Source organism: Euwallacea fornicatus, chromosome 1 (genome assembly GCF_040115645.1).
Source record: "Euwallacea fornicatus isolate EFF26 chromosome 1, ASM4011564v1, whole genome shotgun sequence".
NCBI lineage: Eukaryota > Metazoa > Arthropoda > Insecta > Coleoptera > Curculionidae > Euwallacea > Euwallacea fornicatus.
Window position 1 is genome coordinate 3,784,327 of NC_089541.1, and position 18,245 is coordinate 3,802,571.

At 35.2% G+C, this 18,245-nt stretch overlaps 2 protein-coding genes across 2 annotated transcripts in view; one reads left to right on the plus strand and one right to left on the minus strand.

Moving 5' to 3' along the window:
• The window catches only part of LOC136339960 (uncharacterized), a 195,100-nt gene that overhangs the window by 16,412 nt on the left and 160,443 nt on the right, over positions 1–18,245 (minus strand). The window lies entirely within an intron of this gene.
• On the plus strand, positions 97–3,506 carry LOC136338970 (probable glutamate receptor). The gene is made up of 9 exons (XM_066281837.1): positions 97–399; positions 1,018–1,191; positions 1,307–1,544; positions 1,596–1,809; positions 1,861–2,031; positions 2,084–2,319; positions 2,374–2,582; positions 2,634–2,899; positions 2,956–3,506. Exons 1-9 carry the CDS (start codon positions 160–162, stop codon positions 3,218–3,220), a joined length of 2,013 nt encoding a protein of 670 aa, XP_066137934.1. The 5' UTR covers positions 97–159; the 3' UTR covers positions 3,221–3,506.

Consider the following 18,245-nt stretch of genomic DNA (forward strand, 5'->3'; position numbering starts at 1 on the left):
CGTCATGGCGTAGTATTAATTTGCTGTACATTGTCGATAGTTCGATAAACTCAGGTAATAATGGTTGTTTTTAGTTAACAAACGGAATGATATTTAAACAATAGTCATTTTTGTTTATGATTTCGATAACCTCGGTGTGCTTGGCGTATACTTCATTTGATGTTATGGGAGGGCAAGCTGCTATCAAATTCCTTGAGAAATCGTTTTCTATTTTTTCTTATAGCATGCAATATGAAAATTATTCGACTCTACCTAAACAACTGCTTCAACAGTAATGGTCTTAGCGTGGCCTTTCAGAAGAACTTTCATAGAGATTCAAGTCGCAAAGCTCAAGCCAAAACCGTTTTAATTGTTTCTTTTATAACAAAAGGCATGAACTTGGAAAGCTATTCGGACCAGGTCAGTATTGTAACCTTGTTAAGGGGTTCCTTCGATAAATGAAACCACGAAAACGCCAATTTGGTTTACATAAAATGGACTGTAACTTGCATTTACATCAAATAATAAAAGATTTTGGTCTAAGTAGGAAAAGAGAGAATGCTTCCACACGAAGAGACGAAAAAAAAGAGAAAAAATTACTTCGATCATCCCTTAAGTACTAAACCCGAGGAATTCCAACCAGGGGCGTACCACCACCAAGAACCTTTACGGGCTATGGCTACGCCGTATCCCATAAATCGCGGCCATTTGGGGAATATCTATACTAGTCGCTTTTTTGGGAATATTGCAGCCCCAACAAATTGCCCATCATGGCAATAGTCTCGACCGAAAAAGCTTCCTTTGACTAGTAGCATATTCCCCAGCCAAAACGTACCCTTAGTTTTGGCCTGATGGGCCATGTGGTCTGGCACCCAGATGGTATTCTCAGAATAAGTATCGCTGTATATGGGCGTAACTTAAGGGATAAACTACAAATATAGAACAAAAACCAAAATTAACAACAACAAACAAAAAACCAATAACTTAAAGTCCCTAACAAACCTCCTAGTTAAAATTTTCTCAATCGGTTGTTTTTAGTTGAACCTCTTTGACGATGACCTTCATTTCAAATGGCTTAACATTTACCCGGATTTAGACCTGACCAATAAAACGGATAAATTGGTTTTGGAGAGGATGAGATACAGTGAAATGACCATGGGCATGGACTTGGTCATAGCCGTGTCGATCGCAAAAAACGCATCTAGAGATGCTGTAAGCTGAGTTCGGATACTTTAACTATTATAAATTTTGTTATTATAATAATATAATACAAAATTTATATAATTAATAAATATAATTAAATAATAATAATAATATTATGCCATAGAAAGTGCGACTTCTGGAGGGGTGTAAAAGGTTTCAAGCTTTGCCAATGAATGTGGCTGATAAGGAAGTTAAAAGAATTTTGCCTTTTAATACATCATTGAAAAAAAATCAAACTTTTAACGTAACGTTTTCTGACTTGTGTAACGAACCTAGACCGAACATCAAAAGCTCTTTTTGTATGCTACAGGTTTACAAAATAAGAAAAAACAGCAACACTACTATGGTGATCATACCTCTAGGTAAAACTCAAACTCATTTCATTTCGTGCATGAAGTAAAACGAACTTAAAGGTTATTGGAATTATGAAGTTGGAACCGATCAACTAAAAAAATTTCAAACTGACGAAACTAGAAGAGATTTCTTGCAATCTCCTTTGATATTTGGCAAACAAGAATCCAGCAAAGAATCTAAAGCGATTAGCGAGGAAAGCTTGGTTGAAGATGTGAACGATATGGAGAATCTTAATAAGATTGCTGACTATATCACTGCCTATCTTAACGCTACGTAATTCTTTTTACTGTTTCAAATAAAATATTTTTAATAAGAAAATTTTAGACAAAAAGATATCGTTTTTCCTAACCTAGGACTGAAAGCTGTAAATGGAAACTGGAGCGGACTTCTCGGAGCAGTAATAGACCAAGAAGTAGACATAGGATTGGATAGTGTGATTAAAACCCCTGATTTATATAACGAAGTGATTTTTACCCATGACATTATGGTTTCTGAGCAAGTCGCTGATTTTTTTTAATTTAATTTACTTGAGACAATCAAATTGCAGACGAAATATTTATTTAAAGCCAGAACAATCCAATAGTGCTCGAAATATCTTCATGGCTCCTTTTTCTCCAGACCTGCTTTTCCATGTCTGCGTCACTGTCATGATTTTTGCAGCTGTTATGGCTCTTTACATAGCAACAAGAATGGAGAAATTCACTAGGTGTCTTGGAATGCAATCACACGTTATCGCTATATCTGATGCTCTGTTTTGGATAATTGGAGTAATCAGCATGCAAGGTATTCGAGTCTTTCATACAACGAATTTTACTTGCCCTACATTCTCAATCTTAGGCACTCAAATACAACCAAATTCCGGCTCTGGAAACATGATAATTTTGTTCTCATTGTTCTTTGCCCTAATCATTTACAACTCGTATTCCGCATTTATCACCTCGATGCTATCAGTGAAACTGAACCGAATTAGGACTATATCTGATTTATTGAAAAGCGACTACGATATTGGGTACATTAAAAACAGCCCAGATGAAATATTCTTAAGAGTAAGTAAGAAAAATCTCCAAGATGACTCAGAATTATGAATTAGCTTTCAGACTGTGATAGAGCCAGAGTTGAATCAAATATACCTGCGAGGTTATTTACACAATGATATCAAGAACATTACCGAAGGGTTGCTAAAAGCGACGAAAGGAAACTATGGCCTTTTCGCCACTGGTCATATGGCAAGGAAGGAGTTTCTGAAAATAAGCGGCTACAAGTGCAAGTATGAGATAATGGAAATTCCAGCCCCTCAAGCCAAGAATAAAGTCGCCTTTCCAATGTCTCATATTTCCCCGTACAGAAAAGTTATAAATTTATGGTAATTGCTATAAATTAATAATCATTACAATGTTTGTATCATCCTTACTGTCTCAGTCTAATTAGAATGAAAGAAGGAGGAGTTCACCACTATATCAACTCAAGGATAGCTCCAAAACTGCCTCAATGCAACCAGCAATCCAGCTATCAGAGTGCTAGGATCAATGACATAGTGACTTCCATTGCATTGTTTCTCATTGGATTTGTATTTTGCATCGTGTTGTTTTTAATGGAGTATTTGTGGAAGAAAAGAAAGAAAATTTGCGGCAAGTTTAGAACTACCTATCGATCCATATCACTAAACTTTGAATTTGTAAATTGAATATTAGGTAGATAGTGTAAATTTCTGTGAACTTAGATAATTTGGAGAAAGCGTGGACTCACTAAAATGTGTGAAAATTCCAAATGCACAAACTTCTTCATGCCCAATATTTCTTTAATTTTTTTACTGCGAAAATGTCTTGGGAACACTGTAGCTACGAAGGAGCACGACTATGGATTTTTAGCTTTTTTATTGTATTAAAGATTATTAAAATTTTTACTTACGTTCTGCATTAATTTTAATAACATTTCACTACAAAGTCTGTGCACTACTGCCATTGGCAGCACACGCCATCGGATATTTGACTAGACACTAATACAGCTAGGATCACTTTTTATTTAATTGCTTTAGTTAATATTTGCAATTTGGATAATCACCTGGCGATGGTATGTTTAATTATAATTATAGATTTAATATGTTTTTGGTTATATTTTTAATTTGTGTGTCGGAAATTTTAATGCTCTTTCAAGTGGAACGATGGTAATCTCTGGCGAGATTGAATCACTCAAAACATATCTCGAAATTAGAAAGAGAAATTTTCATTTTGACTTTATTCGTGTTTTCACTTACCCTTTTCTCTTATTAGGACGAATTATCTAAAATCTAACACAGAATTTTTTTTTCAAAAGACCACCTTTTTGTATTGCTGAGAAAATAGGCTTAAAGGGTTAAAATTCCCGAAATTTCCAAGAAAACATTTTATAATTTTGATTCCATTCAGTTTCTCGATTTTACTTTCGGAAACCATTGCGTGAGAAAATTTCATAACTTTTACCAGAAAGAAGATTGTTTTCTTACTTGTACTTTTGGCAAATATGTATAAAGATTTATAAAGATTACGTTCATAATATTTCATAGCGAAAGGTCTATTTTTAACTTTAGTTGAATCTTAAATTTACATTTTTTTCAGAAAGCGCCATGTTGGGATGACCCTTTTGAATTTTGTGGGAAACGACACTGTTTTGCCATGAGTCACAACAAAAAACATTCGATTTCGAAATTGAAAAATAAAAACTCTAATTAATCTAAAGGCTCTTCGCTCTGTGAACATAACTTTTAGATCAAAATAACATGTATATTTAAAACTTTTCTTGATTCATTTAGAAAATGGTCTTTTTTTCCAAATTCATACTATTAAATTTTAAAGCTTTTTTTAAATTTCGTTGATCTGGGTAGTAATAAATTTTGCTGTAACAAAATCGTAACAATCTCGAGTGAATAGTAATAAATTTAGAAATGAACTCGGATATGAAGCTTCTACAGTTCTGCTTTGAGCGGTTCGTTCTAATAATTTTTCAGTTTTGGGCAAACTGGGGCTTTTATCGCTCTCATTGTGGTAAGTAGTTGCCTTGTGAAGGTTTACCCTTAACCCCGATTTCGCTCTGGTGGTTGCCTACTGATCACATGTTCGCATACGCTATATATGCTATATCAAATGTACTTAGATTTCGACTAGGAATTTGAATATGCAAAAATATACTGGGTGTACCGTTAAAAAAAATTGCAACTTTTTTCGATATAGCTTTATGCGCTATTATGTATATTTTATTATTATTTCAATTTGAAATTTCAACATAATCCTACATGTTTCTGTTAAAATTATTTTTGAAGTTCCTACAGGGCTGTGAAATATTTTCTGCAAACTCTATTGTGGGACACCCTGTACACAGTTATGAGGGTAACTGTACGCCAAGGTCCCGAAAAATGAGAGAATTCTATTTCGCAAATCTAACTTGCTGACTTGAATTATACTATAAGATGCTTCTTTCACAATGGGGCGGGTTAAACATTTTTCATGTTCTCGAAGAAAAGCATTTTGATTTACGATTACTAACCCGAAACTGCCCGAGAGTTTCTCCTTTGTGTGTTGATAAGTTTTAGAAAAAAATCCAAATAAAATTGAAGAAATTATTTTCCAGAATCCAGATTACCGTGATTATTTTATATTCGTGAGAAATTTTAGACAAGTTTCAATGTTTGAAACGGAACTTTCTTGAAGCACAATTGCTAACCTGAACTAACCTAAAAAACTTTTTCCGCTAGGAGGATGTTTTAGGTGCTACAGGGTTTCCAAGAAAATCACAATTCCCCATTACTAACTTGAATTGACTTTTTAAATGTTAATTCATCAGAAAAGATTTTTTATTATTCAACCCTCCATAAATATTATAAAACACGAAGTATTCTTTAACAAACATTTCAATTTAACCACTCCTAGCTTGTTTGCTCACACAAACAAGGCTCTTAAGGCTTTAGGCGCCTCTAAAATTACTTATACTTACGACCTCAAATTTAATTTCACAGAGTTACTTTAGAGCGCAACATTTTCATCAAAGTTAGCAAAGAGGAGACAAAAGTTTTCTGGGGTCCGTTAAGTTTTGGGAATGACAGTCCAATTAAATGAACTTTACTTTATGTAATTCTGTTTAAGAACAAACAACTAGAAACATTTAATCATCGAGAAGAAAGAGAGCAATTTGCTCTTAATTAGGTACAGCTAGTGTAATTATTAATAGTAGGTTCAGTGGAAATGAGTTATTAGCTGTGGTATTCAATAGGTGTTTGAGTAATATACTGCATATTTGCAAAATCATTATCGGTAGATTAATGTAATTTCAAGATCATTTGTATCACTCTTTAATATTGCAATAAAAGGTTGTGCTTAGACTCGCATAAATTTAAATCCATTCTTGGGGTGAAAAAAGTGGACTATTCTAGTTGAAAGTTCGGAAGTAAACAGAGCAAAAGAGGAGGAAGCTAAGCAGAGAATAAAATTATTTGGATTTGATTCAGATAGCGCTCTGGAAACGTTGATAATCGCATCACGTCGTTGTTCTGAACTGAAGAGTCTAAGGGCTTTTTTACTTGAATATTTATTCTTTATTTCGTGGAGTTTTCAAGGTTCTAAGGCCAATAAAGTTCACTTAATTTGCACTCAAGTCGTTAATTAAGAGGTTTTTGAATTAAACGACTGGCAAGCCCATAAAAGAAGTTCGATTTACCGCAAGTTCTACATATTTTTTTCGTTTTTTGCCTATATTAGTTCTACGTCAGTGCGAATAGTTTCAAAAAGTTCAATAACATAAAGAGATGACATTGCTATCAGCCTAATTTCACATTCAATCCATGTTCGTTCATATCTGGTATTATTTATTTACTAACTTCTCCAACATCGTTCAAATTCAGAAAAGGGCCAGCAGGGTCCTCCTACAATATTTATTTAGAAAATAAGGCAAATATTTAAAATGAATCTGAAATTTTTTTAGGCAGAAAAACATTAGTCGCAACTGTTTGTTTAGACATAGCAATTTGATACGTCAAATGGCATAGTTTACATGAAATTCAAATGCAACGAATTTGAATTGAGTTAACTGCCTTATTTCGCAGAGGTTTCAAAACAGTTGTGCAACGGTTGGGCAAGTATTGCAGAACTGTTTGAAGTTTGTAGGGAAATATATGTGCATTTAAAGCTATTTCAAGCATAGAGCGTTATTCGGAAGAAATCTCGGCCGTTGCACAACTGTTGAGTCTTCTGAACGAGATTAATTTAGTCAACTGTGTTATTTTGAAAAAGAAACATTGGCTATGTCAGTCTTAGGTTTGAGATAAAATTGCGTCTCTTTGAATGTTATTGATCTGAAAACTTCTATTACTTCATTTAAGGAGCAGAAAATATTGAACATCGTCTGGTTCTTAGTTCAGACACTCCCTGGTTTACATGGTTGGAATGACGCCGCTACAGGAAAGTTCTATTGATCTTCTGTCGATCGAAGGCCGCAAGTCGGATGTTTCTTGATCAAGCACCCTAGCTAATTCTACTTTTGGTTCGTTGTTCACGTAATTTTGAAGATGGGTTTCCTTATGGTTTCAGAGATTTTTGCTTCTTACTGCCTTGATTAAAATTTAGGACTTAGTTGTTACTAAATTTTTAAAATTTGTCTTTTTTATTTGAGGCAAAGTTTCTGATTTTACTATTTGACAATTTTGTACTGAATGGTTTCTCTCTTAATCTGTAGGTAAAATCCTAAAGGTTGAATTGGCTCATTTCTTATTCCTTAAGTCTTCCCTTGAATAGGAAATTCCCCAATTCTACTGCCGTTTAGGTTTCCATTTAATTTTAAAGAAGTGTTTCTCTTTGACCCAGCAAAATCTTTATTTAAAAATTAACAAGATTCTCTCTGATTATTTTAGGAAAACTTTTGGCACTACTCGATTCACGAACAAATTTTTTTACTAAATTTTCAAAGCCTGATTATTATTTGAAGAAAACCCCTTAAAATTGATGAACTCATTTATCACTGAAGCATCAAGACTTTTCCCTACGTCTTCAGGAAAAATCCTTTAATTTTCTAGATGTTAATTTATTTACTGAATGTTCTAGTTTACATTTTGCTGTTATTGATTTTTCTAATATTGAGTCTTCGAGATTAATCTCTTTTTATCGAAATACAACCATAAAGACTTGTTTCTCTTTCTTTAACCAGAAGCTCCGAGTTTTCAACTGAGACTTCCTACTTTCAAAAAATTTTATTTATTTTTCATGAGGTAAAGGCGAGAAACTAATACCGTCAACTCTTATATTCAACTGTGCTGTAAGGTCTCTACTTCGACGACTTGTTCATTTGCTATGGTAATTTTCGAACTTTGCGTCGTCATCTTACGGTAAATCCTTTGGTTTTAATTTGATGCATTTCTTATCGAATCGCTAAAATACTACTGCAAGAAAAAAAGAAGGTGAATTTTTCATTTAAACTTTGCGAGTACTGTAAAATAATGAAGTTATTTTTTTGTAGATTCATACTACTGTCTGTGACATCTATGTAAATTGTCATGTTAATATATTCAATTTTTGTAGGACTGGATGTGTTTTTGTAAACATAAAAAAGTGAGCTTTTCAATTTTTACAATGCCTGATTTTGTTGAGCGAAGAATTTCCATTAAATTCAATTTACTGAATGAATATTCGGTTTCGAAAACATTGATGATATTGCAGAAGATATTTGGTGATGCGGTTATGTCACAGTTTTTTTTTTATAAAGGGTGCAAAGAGTTTAAAAAAACCCGAGAAAGAGTTCAAGACGGACAAAGACCCACACGACTATCAACATCTACCGATGAAAGCTACGTCAAGGAAATCAAAGATTTGGTACTTCAGAATCATTGATTGACAATCAGAGACCTTGCTGATGCTTAAGGCATTTCATATGGATCAACGTTAATCATTTTAAGAGATACTTATGCCTCATGCGCGTTACATATCAATTGGTTCCGAAAAAAACTAAATTTTTTTATTCAAAAAGCGTGGCGTTCAAATCTGTCAAACAATGATTTCTGATTACCAAGACGTCATGAAACACATCACAAGAGAAATGAGACCTGGTTTTATAAATGCGACCCCGAAAAGGTGAAGCAAGACGGAAAGACTCGCGCCAAAATCGTTAAAAAATCAAATTCATGTCGATAATTTTCATGGATTCTTGCGGTGTTGTGAATGATCGACTTCTTCAGCCAGGTCAAATTGTTAACACAAAATATTATTTGAGTGTTTTGCGTCGTTTGCCTAAAACTATTAACCTCAGGCCAGAATTATGGGGAGTCGATTATTCTTGATCATTGCACCGTTCGATATTGCATTGATCCTTTATGAACATTTTGCTCTAAAACTCGACCCATATCGGTCCATAACCCCCTTATTCACCTGATTTAGCACTGTTGGATTTCTGGCTGTTCAACAAGCTCAAAAGACCACTCCGGAAACACCGTTTCGACTCGATTGAGGAGATAAATATCGAATCGAAGAAAGTATTAAAGACCATCCCGGAAAAGACTTCTCTGACTATTTGCAGGATTGGAAAGAATGTTGGCATACGTGCATTGTGTCAGTCGGGGAATACGTTGAAAGCGATGACATTTATTTAAATGAAGATTTTTCATTTCATAAATAAATTCATTTTACTTTTAGGTCAAAGTAGTAGGTCTACCCTGTTGTATTAAAATTCCAAGATTTGTCTCTCCTTCATCCGACGCACTTCTTGCATTTTCGGTTTAGCCATTTGCTAATTAATCTTCGAGGCTTTGCTTCTCAGACAACATCCCTGGATCTTCTTAACACGAATTCCCCACTGAACCGTTGAATCGTCCCACTTCTTGAGGCAAAATTCCCGGATCCACTATTGATTCATTTTCTCTAATTCGTCCTTATGGAAAAATCTGTTCGAGTTTCGCTCGCACCTGCTCTCTCAGGGATGCGTTGTTGTGCAATAAGAAAAGATACCAAAGTACGTTGTATACACCCTGAGGTTTTCATTATATGGCGTCGCCCTAAATCATTAACTAATTATACAGACTCCAGTTCGTTTCATCTAAAAATGAAATAAAAGTTATTACTTCACAGTTGGGACAAAGTGTTAGTTCAGCGCGCAGGTGTACGAAAATGCTTTATGAGCCATAACGGATAGTTTATATGACACTATTCCAGATTTTGGGTAACTTCTACATGCATACACACACGTAGGTCGCGTTATAAAATGCAACATAAACCGTAAGAATAACTGCCCTATTTCTATTTGCTCTATAATAATTTTTCGTCTAAAAAGATGACAAAAGTGGGCCATAGCTCAGCTGAGTCAAAAAGAAAACAAAAAACAAACAATAGCCCTCTCCCAGATAAGGTTTTTATAAAAATTAGCCATAAAAGAAGTAATATGGACTTCCGGAAGAAACTCGCTCCCATTATTTGCGATAAAATCTAGACAATTTAGAAAGTTTTAGAATAAGAGTAAGAAATAAGAAGCTTTTAGAGCCGGAATCTGGGAAGAGACCCCATATGTCTGTTTAAGCTGTTGTTTTCCTAAAGAGGCTCTGAATAAACTGCGTGAATCGCAATGAAGCGGCCCTTAAATGAATAATTTCTCCAAATTTTTCCTTAACACCCCTCCCCCCCCTTCTCTACCCCCTTCTCCATCACCCTCCGCCATTTCATTTGATCGAAATTCTGCAATAATAATGAGCAAAAATACTTGGTTTTGTATCGGAGCCGAGGGAGAAACAATCGCCCTAATTCCTGTTTCCCAGCCTTTTGTGTTGAAACGTGTTCAAGTAAATAGCTAGAGCTGAGTTATTGGCCGAGCATTTATTAACCGCCCAACATCAAAAGACAAAGGCCATAACTTTGTATTGTAACCGGTCGGAAAATAAACAATTCACATCAAAGAGTTTGAATCAATTCCGAATCATAAATCTTGTAGTGAATCTGTTGTTGACAGGCCAATTAGATGAGCTTTGTATTAATCCTCAATTTATATAAATGAACTCCGGCCTTTTAAATGAATGAGCCCTTCGATAGGTCCTCGAAGCGGAGGTTTGTGTTCCTGATTTTTTTAGCTTATCACGAGCAAGTCGTATTTTTGTTTTATGAACGACGAAGTCAACAGCAGCGATCCTCGGGCTATTTGAAATTACATTTTAGGTTTAATATTCGTCGTGTATGTATATGCCTTCGGGTGGTTCCCAAGAGGTAAATGTGTGAAGGAATTTGTTGAGTGTCTATACAGGGTGTCCGTTTCTGGAGTTCAACCGTGTGAATCTCGGTAACAGCAACACATTCATATGAGATCGGTTAAAGTAGAGTTGACCAATTTGGAGTCCAACGATATTTTGGCGGTTTACAAAGATATATAGCTGAAGTTTTAGGAAAAAGTGTTTATTTTCCTTTGGTTTACTTGGAGAGTTAACTCAAAATTATTGACACTTTGTCATTGCACCACTTTCTCTCCTACACCGCGGCGATATCAGATTTGAAATCCGACGTTTAGATTTAGGATAATCATCATCACCCTTAATTTTTCTTATGGGCGCGATCTTCGATCTTCACATTAAAAAGAAATATTTTTGTTTCGTATTAAGACGTGTCCATAAACCGAATGGAATTAAGGTGGAGACTTTACAGGCGATGGGTGGTTCCGTGTTTCCATTTTTTTCGGTTAGAGAGATGAAACGAACGCCCTCTATAAGCACCTTCAAGAAATAAGGTTTTTTATTAGAATTTTCAATATCAGACAATCTCTAAAGTGACTCTTTCAGTCGCATTTCTCTAATACATCTGCCAACTTTTCCTTAAGGCTCTAGCAATCACTTTCACGTCTTACGTTTTCAAGTACAACTTGTTTGTTCCCATTTTCAATTGGTTCAGACGTGTTTGTCCTTGAACAGAACAAATAACTGGCCGAGTCCATTTTTCCCTTTTTGTGCCTCGCAAGGCCCACCTTTATTGCTTTATACAGAACCAATCCATTATTTTGGCCCTTGGCCTCGTAACGTGTTATATGAAAATAGAGCAATTGTTCTGAAACATAATGTATCTCGTACTTAACAAGAGAGATCTGAAGTGGGGTTAACGATTATTAGCAGTTGTAACCCTTTTAATTGTCTCATTAGTTGGAAAGGGTGGTGGATTTGAGTAATCCATGTAAGTGGGAATTCCTTTTAAATCCTAAAATTTAGAATATGCTCGAATTTTATTTTAGAAAGAAATAAGAGTAGCAAAGCGAGGGCGAGCGAAGCTGTGCGATTAGATGTTTGGAGCTCTTTTCGCCCCCCAATCGACCCATTTCTGCTTCATGTGGGCCTCTTTTTCTTCGCCACTCTGCTCGTTTTCTTCACGAAGGAGAGCGGTTTATCCCATTCAAGAGTTGAAAGCTCCTCCAGGAGTAGAAAAACGGCTGCGTAACATTGAACCTTCAAAGCTCCGACGCTCTGTTGAATCTTCAACGCGTATGTGTGGTTCTTCTTGTGGCGATATAGATAGTTGATGAATCGATTACTGTTTGCTTTCGTTCACCCATCGTCCAGCTTGAACTGAAGAATGGCAATCTGCAGTAGGATTAATAATGATCCTTGGCAATATTGTTCGAAAAACTGTCACATAATTTGTTAAAATTCTTCAATATTCTCCAGTCTTATGTAACGGTTCGTTATTACTACTCTAAAGATCGTTTTGCCGTATACCGTGCCGTATACAATTGTTGTAAGCATATCTAGCTTAGAGCTCCAACACAATGGTGCTTTTCCTGGGATCGTCGTTTTGTTACTCTTAACGTTTTTATTACTAAACATCCTTTTCGGTCTTTAAATTTATCAAAAAACACAATTTCAGTGCATGTTAGCTGCTCGCAACATGCAAGCTAAAAATGCTAAAGCTAAAAATGAAACAAAATATTAGTTGCAGCTCGCAGGTGCATATAAACGGTTTACGAGCAATAACTGCACTACTTTATTCCGCAGGAGTGTAGCATGTTCATGCGCATAATATCTTAACCCTGCGAACTGAATATACATATATGTTTTAATGTGGTCATATGATAATGAAATTTGTGGTAATAACAATTATTGTTAAAATTTAAGGTGGTAATTCTAAAATTTTTGTTACTACAGATTCAAATTTGCTTGAGGCCCTCAGGAGAACTTTTCCTACTGAGGCACTATTCAATGGGTTTTGGTGTACAATGCATCAAATATTACAGTTGGTATTGTAATCGAAAAGCACATGACACTCTGAGATAATAATATAGTTTCCAAGTTAGTAACAATTGTCCATTAATTGGCAAGAACGTAACAATAATCAGAAGTTAGTAGCATGTTCTGATGAAGACAAAAATAGACTGGAAACTTAAGTTTTTTTTTTTGTTGATCTTTATTGATATTCGTTCGTATTGACATCGACGAGGGCAATAATTATCATTAGTCGACTCACATTAACGTACGCTGTAGATTACTGTTTTGCATTGTCTGGTGTTGATAAGGCGACAGGAACTTAACAATTGTTTGGTGGATAGATGATATTATCCAAGACTCGAATAATTGTCTAGATGTTCATTGTTATTCCTCAATATGATGATTATTGTTTTTTATGCGAAGAAAGTTGCAAAAATCAGATTAATTGAGTAACTGTGTTCTTAACTTCAGAAACTTCTGGGTGGGATTTCAACCTAATAAAGATACAGGATGTTTAATTAAAACAATTCACTTGAAATATTTTGGATGCAAAAAATTATTTCGGAAAATCCCAAGAGAAGTCGATTTTGCTATAAAAGGCGACATTTTTTGAACGTAAAGTCACGGATGTAGGTTCAACCCCTGCACGTGGTGGCATCCCTTTTCGAGAATCTTAAATCGCACGGGGAGTTAAGAGGCACATCTTTTTCAAAGCATTTCAATTCTCTTTCTAAATATGGCGAAATTTTGTTGTTCTGCGTGAAAAACAAAATAATAATAGTAATAATAATAAACTTAACGGAAAATGAAAACGAAAAGAAAAGGATGTTCGTCACCAAAGACTTGATAAGGTGATGGATTTTAGGATTTTACATGAAACAGTACGCTGTAGACAGTGAAATTCGTTGATTTGTTATTATCCTCTATTTTGAATCAAACGATTCTAATCCTGGTTTACACCACTGCAGAGAGATTTTAAATTGTCCCTCTCTATTTCAAAAACAACGAATTGGCCTGCTCACTGCAAGAACATTCAATGAAAAACATCCCTATAAGGATCTCGGCCATCTCCACGTGATAAATTTCCCTATAAGATTCATCTCGTGCAAGAACTCAATGGAGATGATGCAGATCTCCGAAAACAATTTTGTCAAGAGATGGTTGAAAGAAGTTTGGACAGCGCTAATTTTTTATATTCTACATGCTTCTCTGACAAATGCACATTCTGTACTGGAGTAATTCGAATTCTAGAATTATGAGCATTTACAGTATACAGAAAAGTTCAATGTTTTGCTGGGACTTTGGGAAACAATTAATGGTCTATTTTTTCTACCTTACGACTTGATGACTAAACCTTAATTGAATTTGCTCCATGATTCCACCTACCCTCGCTTTATAAAAATTTTTGGAAACGACAATTAGATTCCAAAAAATGATGTATTTTTTCAACAGGATGATGCTCCGCCACTTCATGCAGCTCCTATATGTGATTTTTGACATCAACATTTTCCCGAACACTGGATTAGCAAAAGAAGTTTCATTGAATGGCCTCTGCGATTGTCAGATTTAACACCAATGGACTTTTTCTTATGATGCCATTCAAAAAGTGTTGTTTATAACACGAAACCCAGCTTTCCGGACGTCTTTTACTATCGAATAGTGGTAGCATGTGATGAAATGACCTGGGAACTATTACAAGGTGTTTGGGAAAATGTTGAACAAAGATCTTATTATTGCACGGAAGTTAATAGGTCGCAATTAAGAAACGATTAAAAACTTTTTTTCGGTTTATTTCACCGACTCAACTGACTTCCACGACTTTACGTTCAAAAGATGTTGACATTGAAAGCAAAATCGACCCGTTTCAGAGTTTTCTCATGCATCGAAAATATTTCAGGCGGCCTGTTTTAGTCGGAACACCCTGTAGATTTGCAATTTTCGCGTAAATTAATGGGCCTCCTACGGCATTATTATTTTATTTCAGGTTTTGTCAACGACCTCATAGCTCGCTTTTGCACCTTTCCATGCTAAACTGGCGCCTCTATTTTGCACGGCCCCCCATATTTAACCTGGCATGCTTTTCGAGCAAATTATGCACAGATAAAATTACGGTCTGAATGTAAAACGAATTACCGCTTGACGTAGCCATATAAAGATGAAAAACGATTATCATAAGCAAATTTTACCCTTGTAATTGCTTTTTCGCATCGCTCGTTTGGGTTGTGACATATAACGCCTATTACAAAGGAATTATGCCGGGGGATGAAATTTGTCTGGTAAAAAGAAAACCCTTTTGCAGCTTTGTCAGTTTAGCTGATTGCTACATTGATTCCTAGTGGGTATTATGGACTTAGAAAATAGAATTTTGAACGCAAATACGAGAGATGGATTACGAGCTACTGAACTTTTGGCAACTAAAGACATACGTTATTAAATTTCGGCACAATGTTCGCTCTTTGTGATGGTTTGCTTGAGAATGTGCTGTGGTTGTATTTGAGTGGCCATCAAGCACCCTTATTAAACTCGTGGCTTCACTCATGCTGTATTAATATTTCAATTAGTTACCAGCACCATGCTGTATCTGTACAATCTGTCCTAAGCCACAGTGGCAAATAAAAATAAGGATTGAAGATTATTATAAAGCTCGAATATGACCGTCAAATACAAACAACGCATAGAGGAAAAGTCCAGGTTTGTTGACACAGCTCCTTAAGAAGGAAATGGGATTTTCCACCTAAGCCCCTCGCTGTTGGATTTGTTTGTGCTTTATCATTTTCCTTTTAAAATCCCTCTAGCGATAAAGATTCTGGAGTGGTCAAGTCCAGGGGGATTAACTAAATCTCCGAGGCGGTTTCGAGTTTCATGCCCAAATAAAATTGCCTTCGGAATAGTTAAAGCAAGAATGTTCTGTAAGTCAACAAACGGTACAATTTCTACTTGAGTTATGTGCAGAATCTTGGTCTGATAATGCATATCGACGGCAGATTTATCAGATTTCTATATGTGAAATTCTGATGGAAAAAGATTTATAAGGTCGATGTTCTAAAAGCTTACATGATCCAAGTCAAAAGCCTCGATTTTTATATACGTGAACAATAAATCTCAACGGTTTTATTTTCCCTTTATCGCTGTTCAAACTACAACACCTTGGGTCATAAAGTTGGTACACCGGTTGAATCCCAAGGGATGAAATAAATCTTCGCCTAGTATTTACTATCTCCACTCCCCCTAGGAGATATCTATAGAGCATTTTTTTTTAACAAATTTCAGGATTTTGAAAAGAGTCGAGAATGTCACAACAAATTATGAATTTGTACACATCTAAACCTCGTTAAGCCAAAAATATTTGTGTCCCCCATTTTAAGTCTGCTCGGACTCCAAAACTAAAGCTGTTCTGTTTTGGTTGCCAGGCCCATGAACAATAAAACTAAACTTTCTCTATAAAAATGCCATTTTTATCGCCGCTCTACTGAACTCCCGCTAAACCTTATCGGATGGAGCATTAGGGCATATAAATTTTTATTCCCAAAACTTGGATGATTTAGATAATACACTTTTGACATAAACCATATCACTTACCTATACCTCGGGAGATAACGGCTAAAAAGGGATTATGGGGGGTTCAGACAAACCGCTATATTTTGTTTCGCATTTCAGCCCAGAGGAAAAAAACACTTCGAAAAGTATGCAGTAATGGATAACCAAGTGGTTTTTTTCTATTATTGCACTTCCTCATAACGAATCGTTTCACCTTCAAAATCTAAATCAAATATTACTCGGGACTTTAAAGCTCAATATTTTTTGCAGGGCCCGGCGAACTTTCAGTTAAACAACTCCTGAAGGAGTAAATAGTCCGCGGCTATTTATTTTATCTCCTGGGATTCGGCCATTAAGGCGAATTTATAGCCGAAGGTGCAGGACTTGGAAAAGTGATAAACCAGAAAGGGAATTTTAGTGGGCCCCAGATTAGGATAATTGCAGTTACTCTCTTATTGGATAATTTATTCCAGAATAATGCCAATTTTTCAAAACCTTTATAAATATCGTTATAAAGAACCATTATGGCAAACATATGCGTAACAGTGACAAATTTATAAACCAAGTGTCAGCTTTGGCGTATTAATAAGCGACTATGTTAAAACAATGCGAAATGTGACTGGAAATGTGTTTATTTGAGGAGCTTTAGATGTGACGTTATTTAATAGTTAGGGTTAGTCTATCGCTGTATTGACAATAAATTATTGTAAAATACCAAATATCATATAATTTACAATTCGGCTTATATCTCAGTTTCGTAAAGCTCGTCACTAAAATATGATCATCAATTGTGACCTGCAATGTCACCCGAAAGAGGAAGCCAGAATAAAAGCGACAATAATAAACAAGAAGCAATTGGAAATCAAAAGACTGGAACAAACATGAAGAACAAGAGAGGGAGAAACGAAGACAAAAAGGGAGATAGCATATTTCTCGGTAGTTCTCAAATCCCTGCAATAATGCTTTCGCATACTTTTATATAAGCTGGAAGAGAATTTATTGTGATAGTGCTGCCATTTTATTGGAGTACTTCATCTAAAACAAAATTCGCCCTCAATCAGATTTGCAAGTTGGTAGAGAACCTAAGGATGCTCTAAAAAATATCTATATGCTCTATAAAGACGTCTGTAAGGGCATCGATGAGTTTATCAAAACATTTCCCGTGAAATACGAATTTATTTTTAAGAATATACTACAGAATAAAAAATTGAAGTTGTGAATTATCAAATCGAACATCAAAGCATAAGATTGTCAAAAGTAAAGCAACGTGATTGGGAATCAATCATCAAACAATTTCCATTTTCCAAAGCAACCAATGGAAAACTGCTATTCTCCTCAATAAAATACTGACAAGTTGACCCTTGAAAATATGTTTTTTGAGGAATCTTTTTCTTACAACAAAGACCTAATTCCACAAACTACTTGAGTTTTGAAGAAAAACTACTCAATTTCACGTACTTTGTCTTCTGCACCTTGAAAACTCAAGAAACTGGTGTTGCTTTGCCGCTCTGTGAGCAATACTGTACTTTCCCTTTTACGGCCAAGTTATAGAACGTATAGTTGGTAGTATATACGTTGATAGTTGTAAAAGTACTCAACCTAACACTTAAAAAAAATGGAAAATATTACATTATTTGTCAACAGAGTCTCTTTTGAGATTGACACATTTTTCCCAGCGAGCTTCTCTTCCCTATTTCTAATAAGAAGTTTTATTGCTTCAAAATAGACATCAACTTCTTTATTATTTGAAAATCTCTTTCTACCGAGCCATTTTGTCAAGTTTGTAAATAGAAAATAATCTAAGAGGGCTAAATCTGGCGAATAAGACGGATAAGGAAAAAGTTCGATACCAAGTTTATTGATTTTGGTCACCACAATAACGAAAGTGTGAACTGATGCGTTATCTTGATGAAACAAGATTTTCTTTTTCGCTCAAACGCTACAATAACTTTGTATAATATTTTCCTTTAGAGACAAGGCAATAAAAATTATACCA

Bases quoted from the DNA above. Each gene is read 5' to 3' on its own strand.
- LOC136338970 (XM_066281837.1), top strand. From the start codon at position 160: ATGTTATGGGAGGGCAAGCTGCTATCAAATTCCTTGAGAAATCGTTTT. The intron at 1,545-1,595 runs GTAAAACTCAAA...ACGAACTTAAAG, and splicing joins TATGGTGATCATACCTCTAG to GTTATTGGAATTATGAAGTT. The intron at 2,320-2,373 runs GTATTCGAGTCT...TCTCAATCTTAG, and splicing joins TGGAGTAATCAGCATGCAAG to GCACTCAAATACAACCAAAT.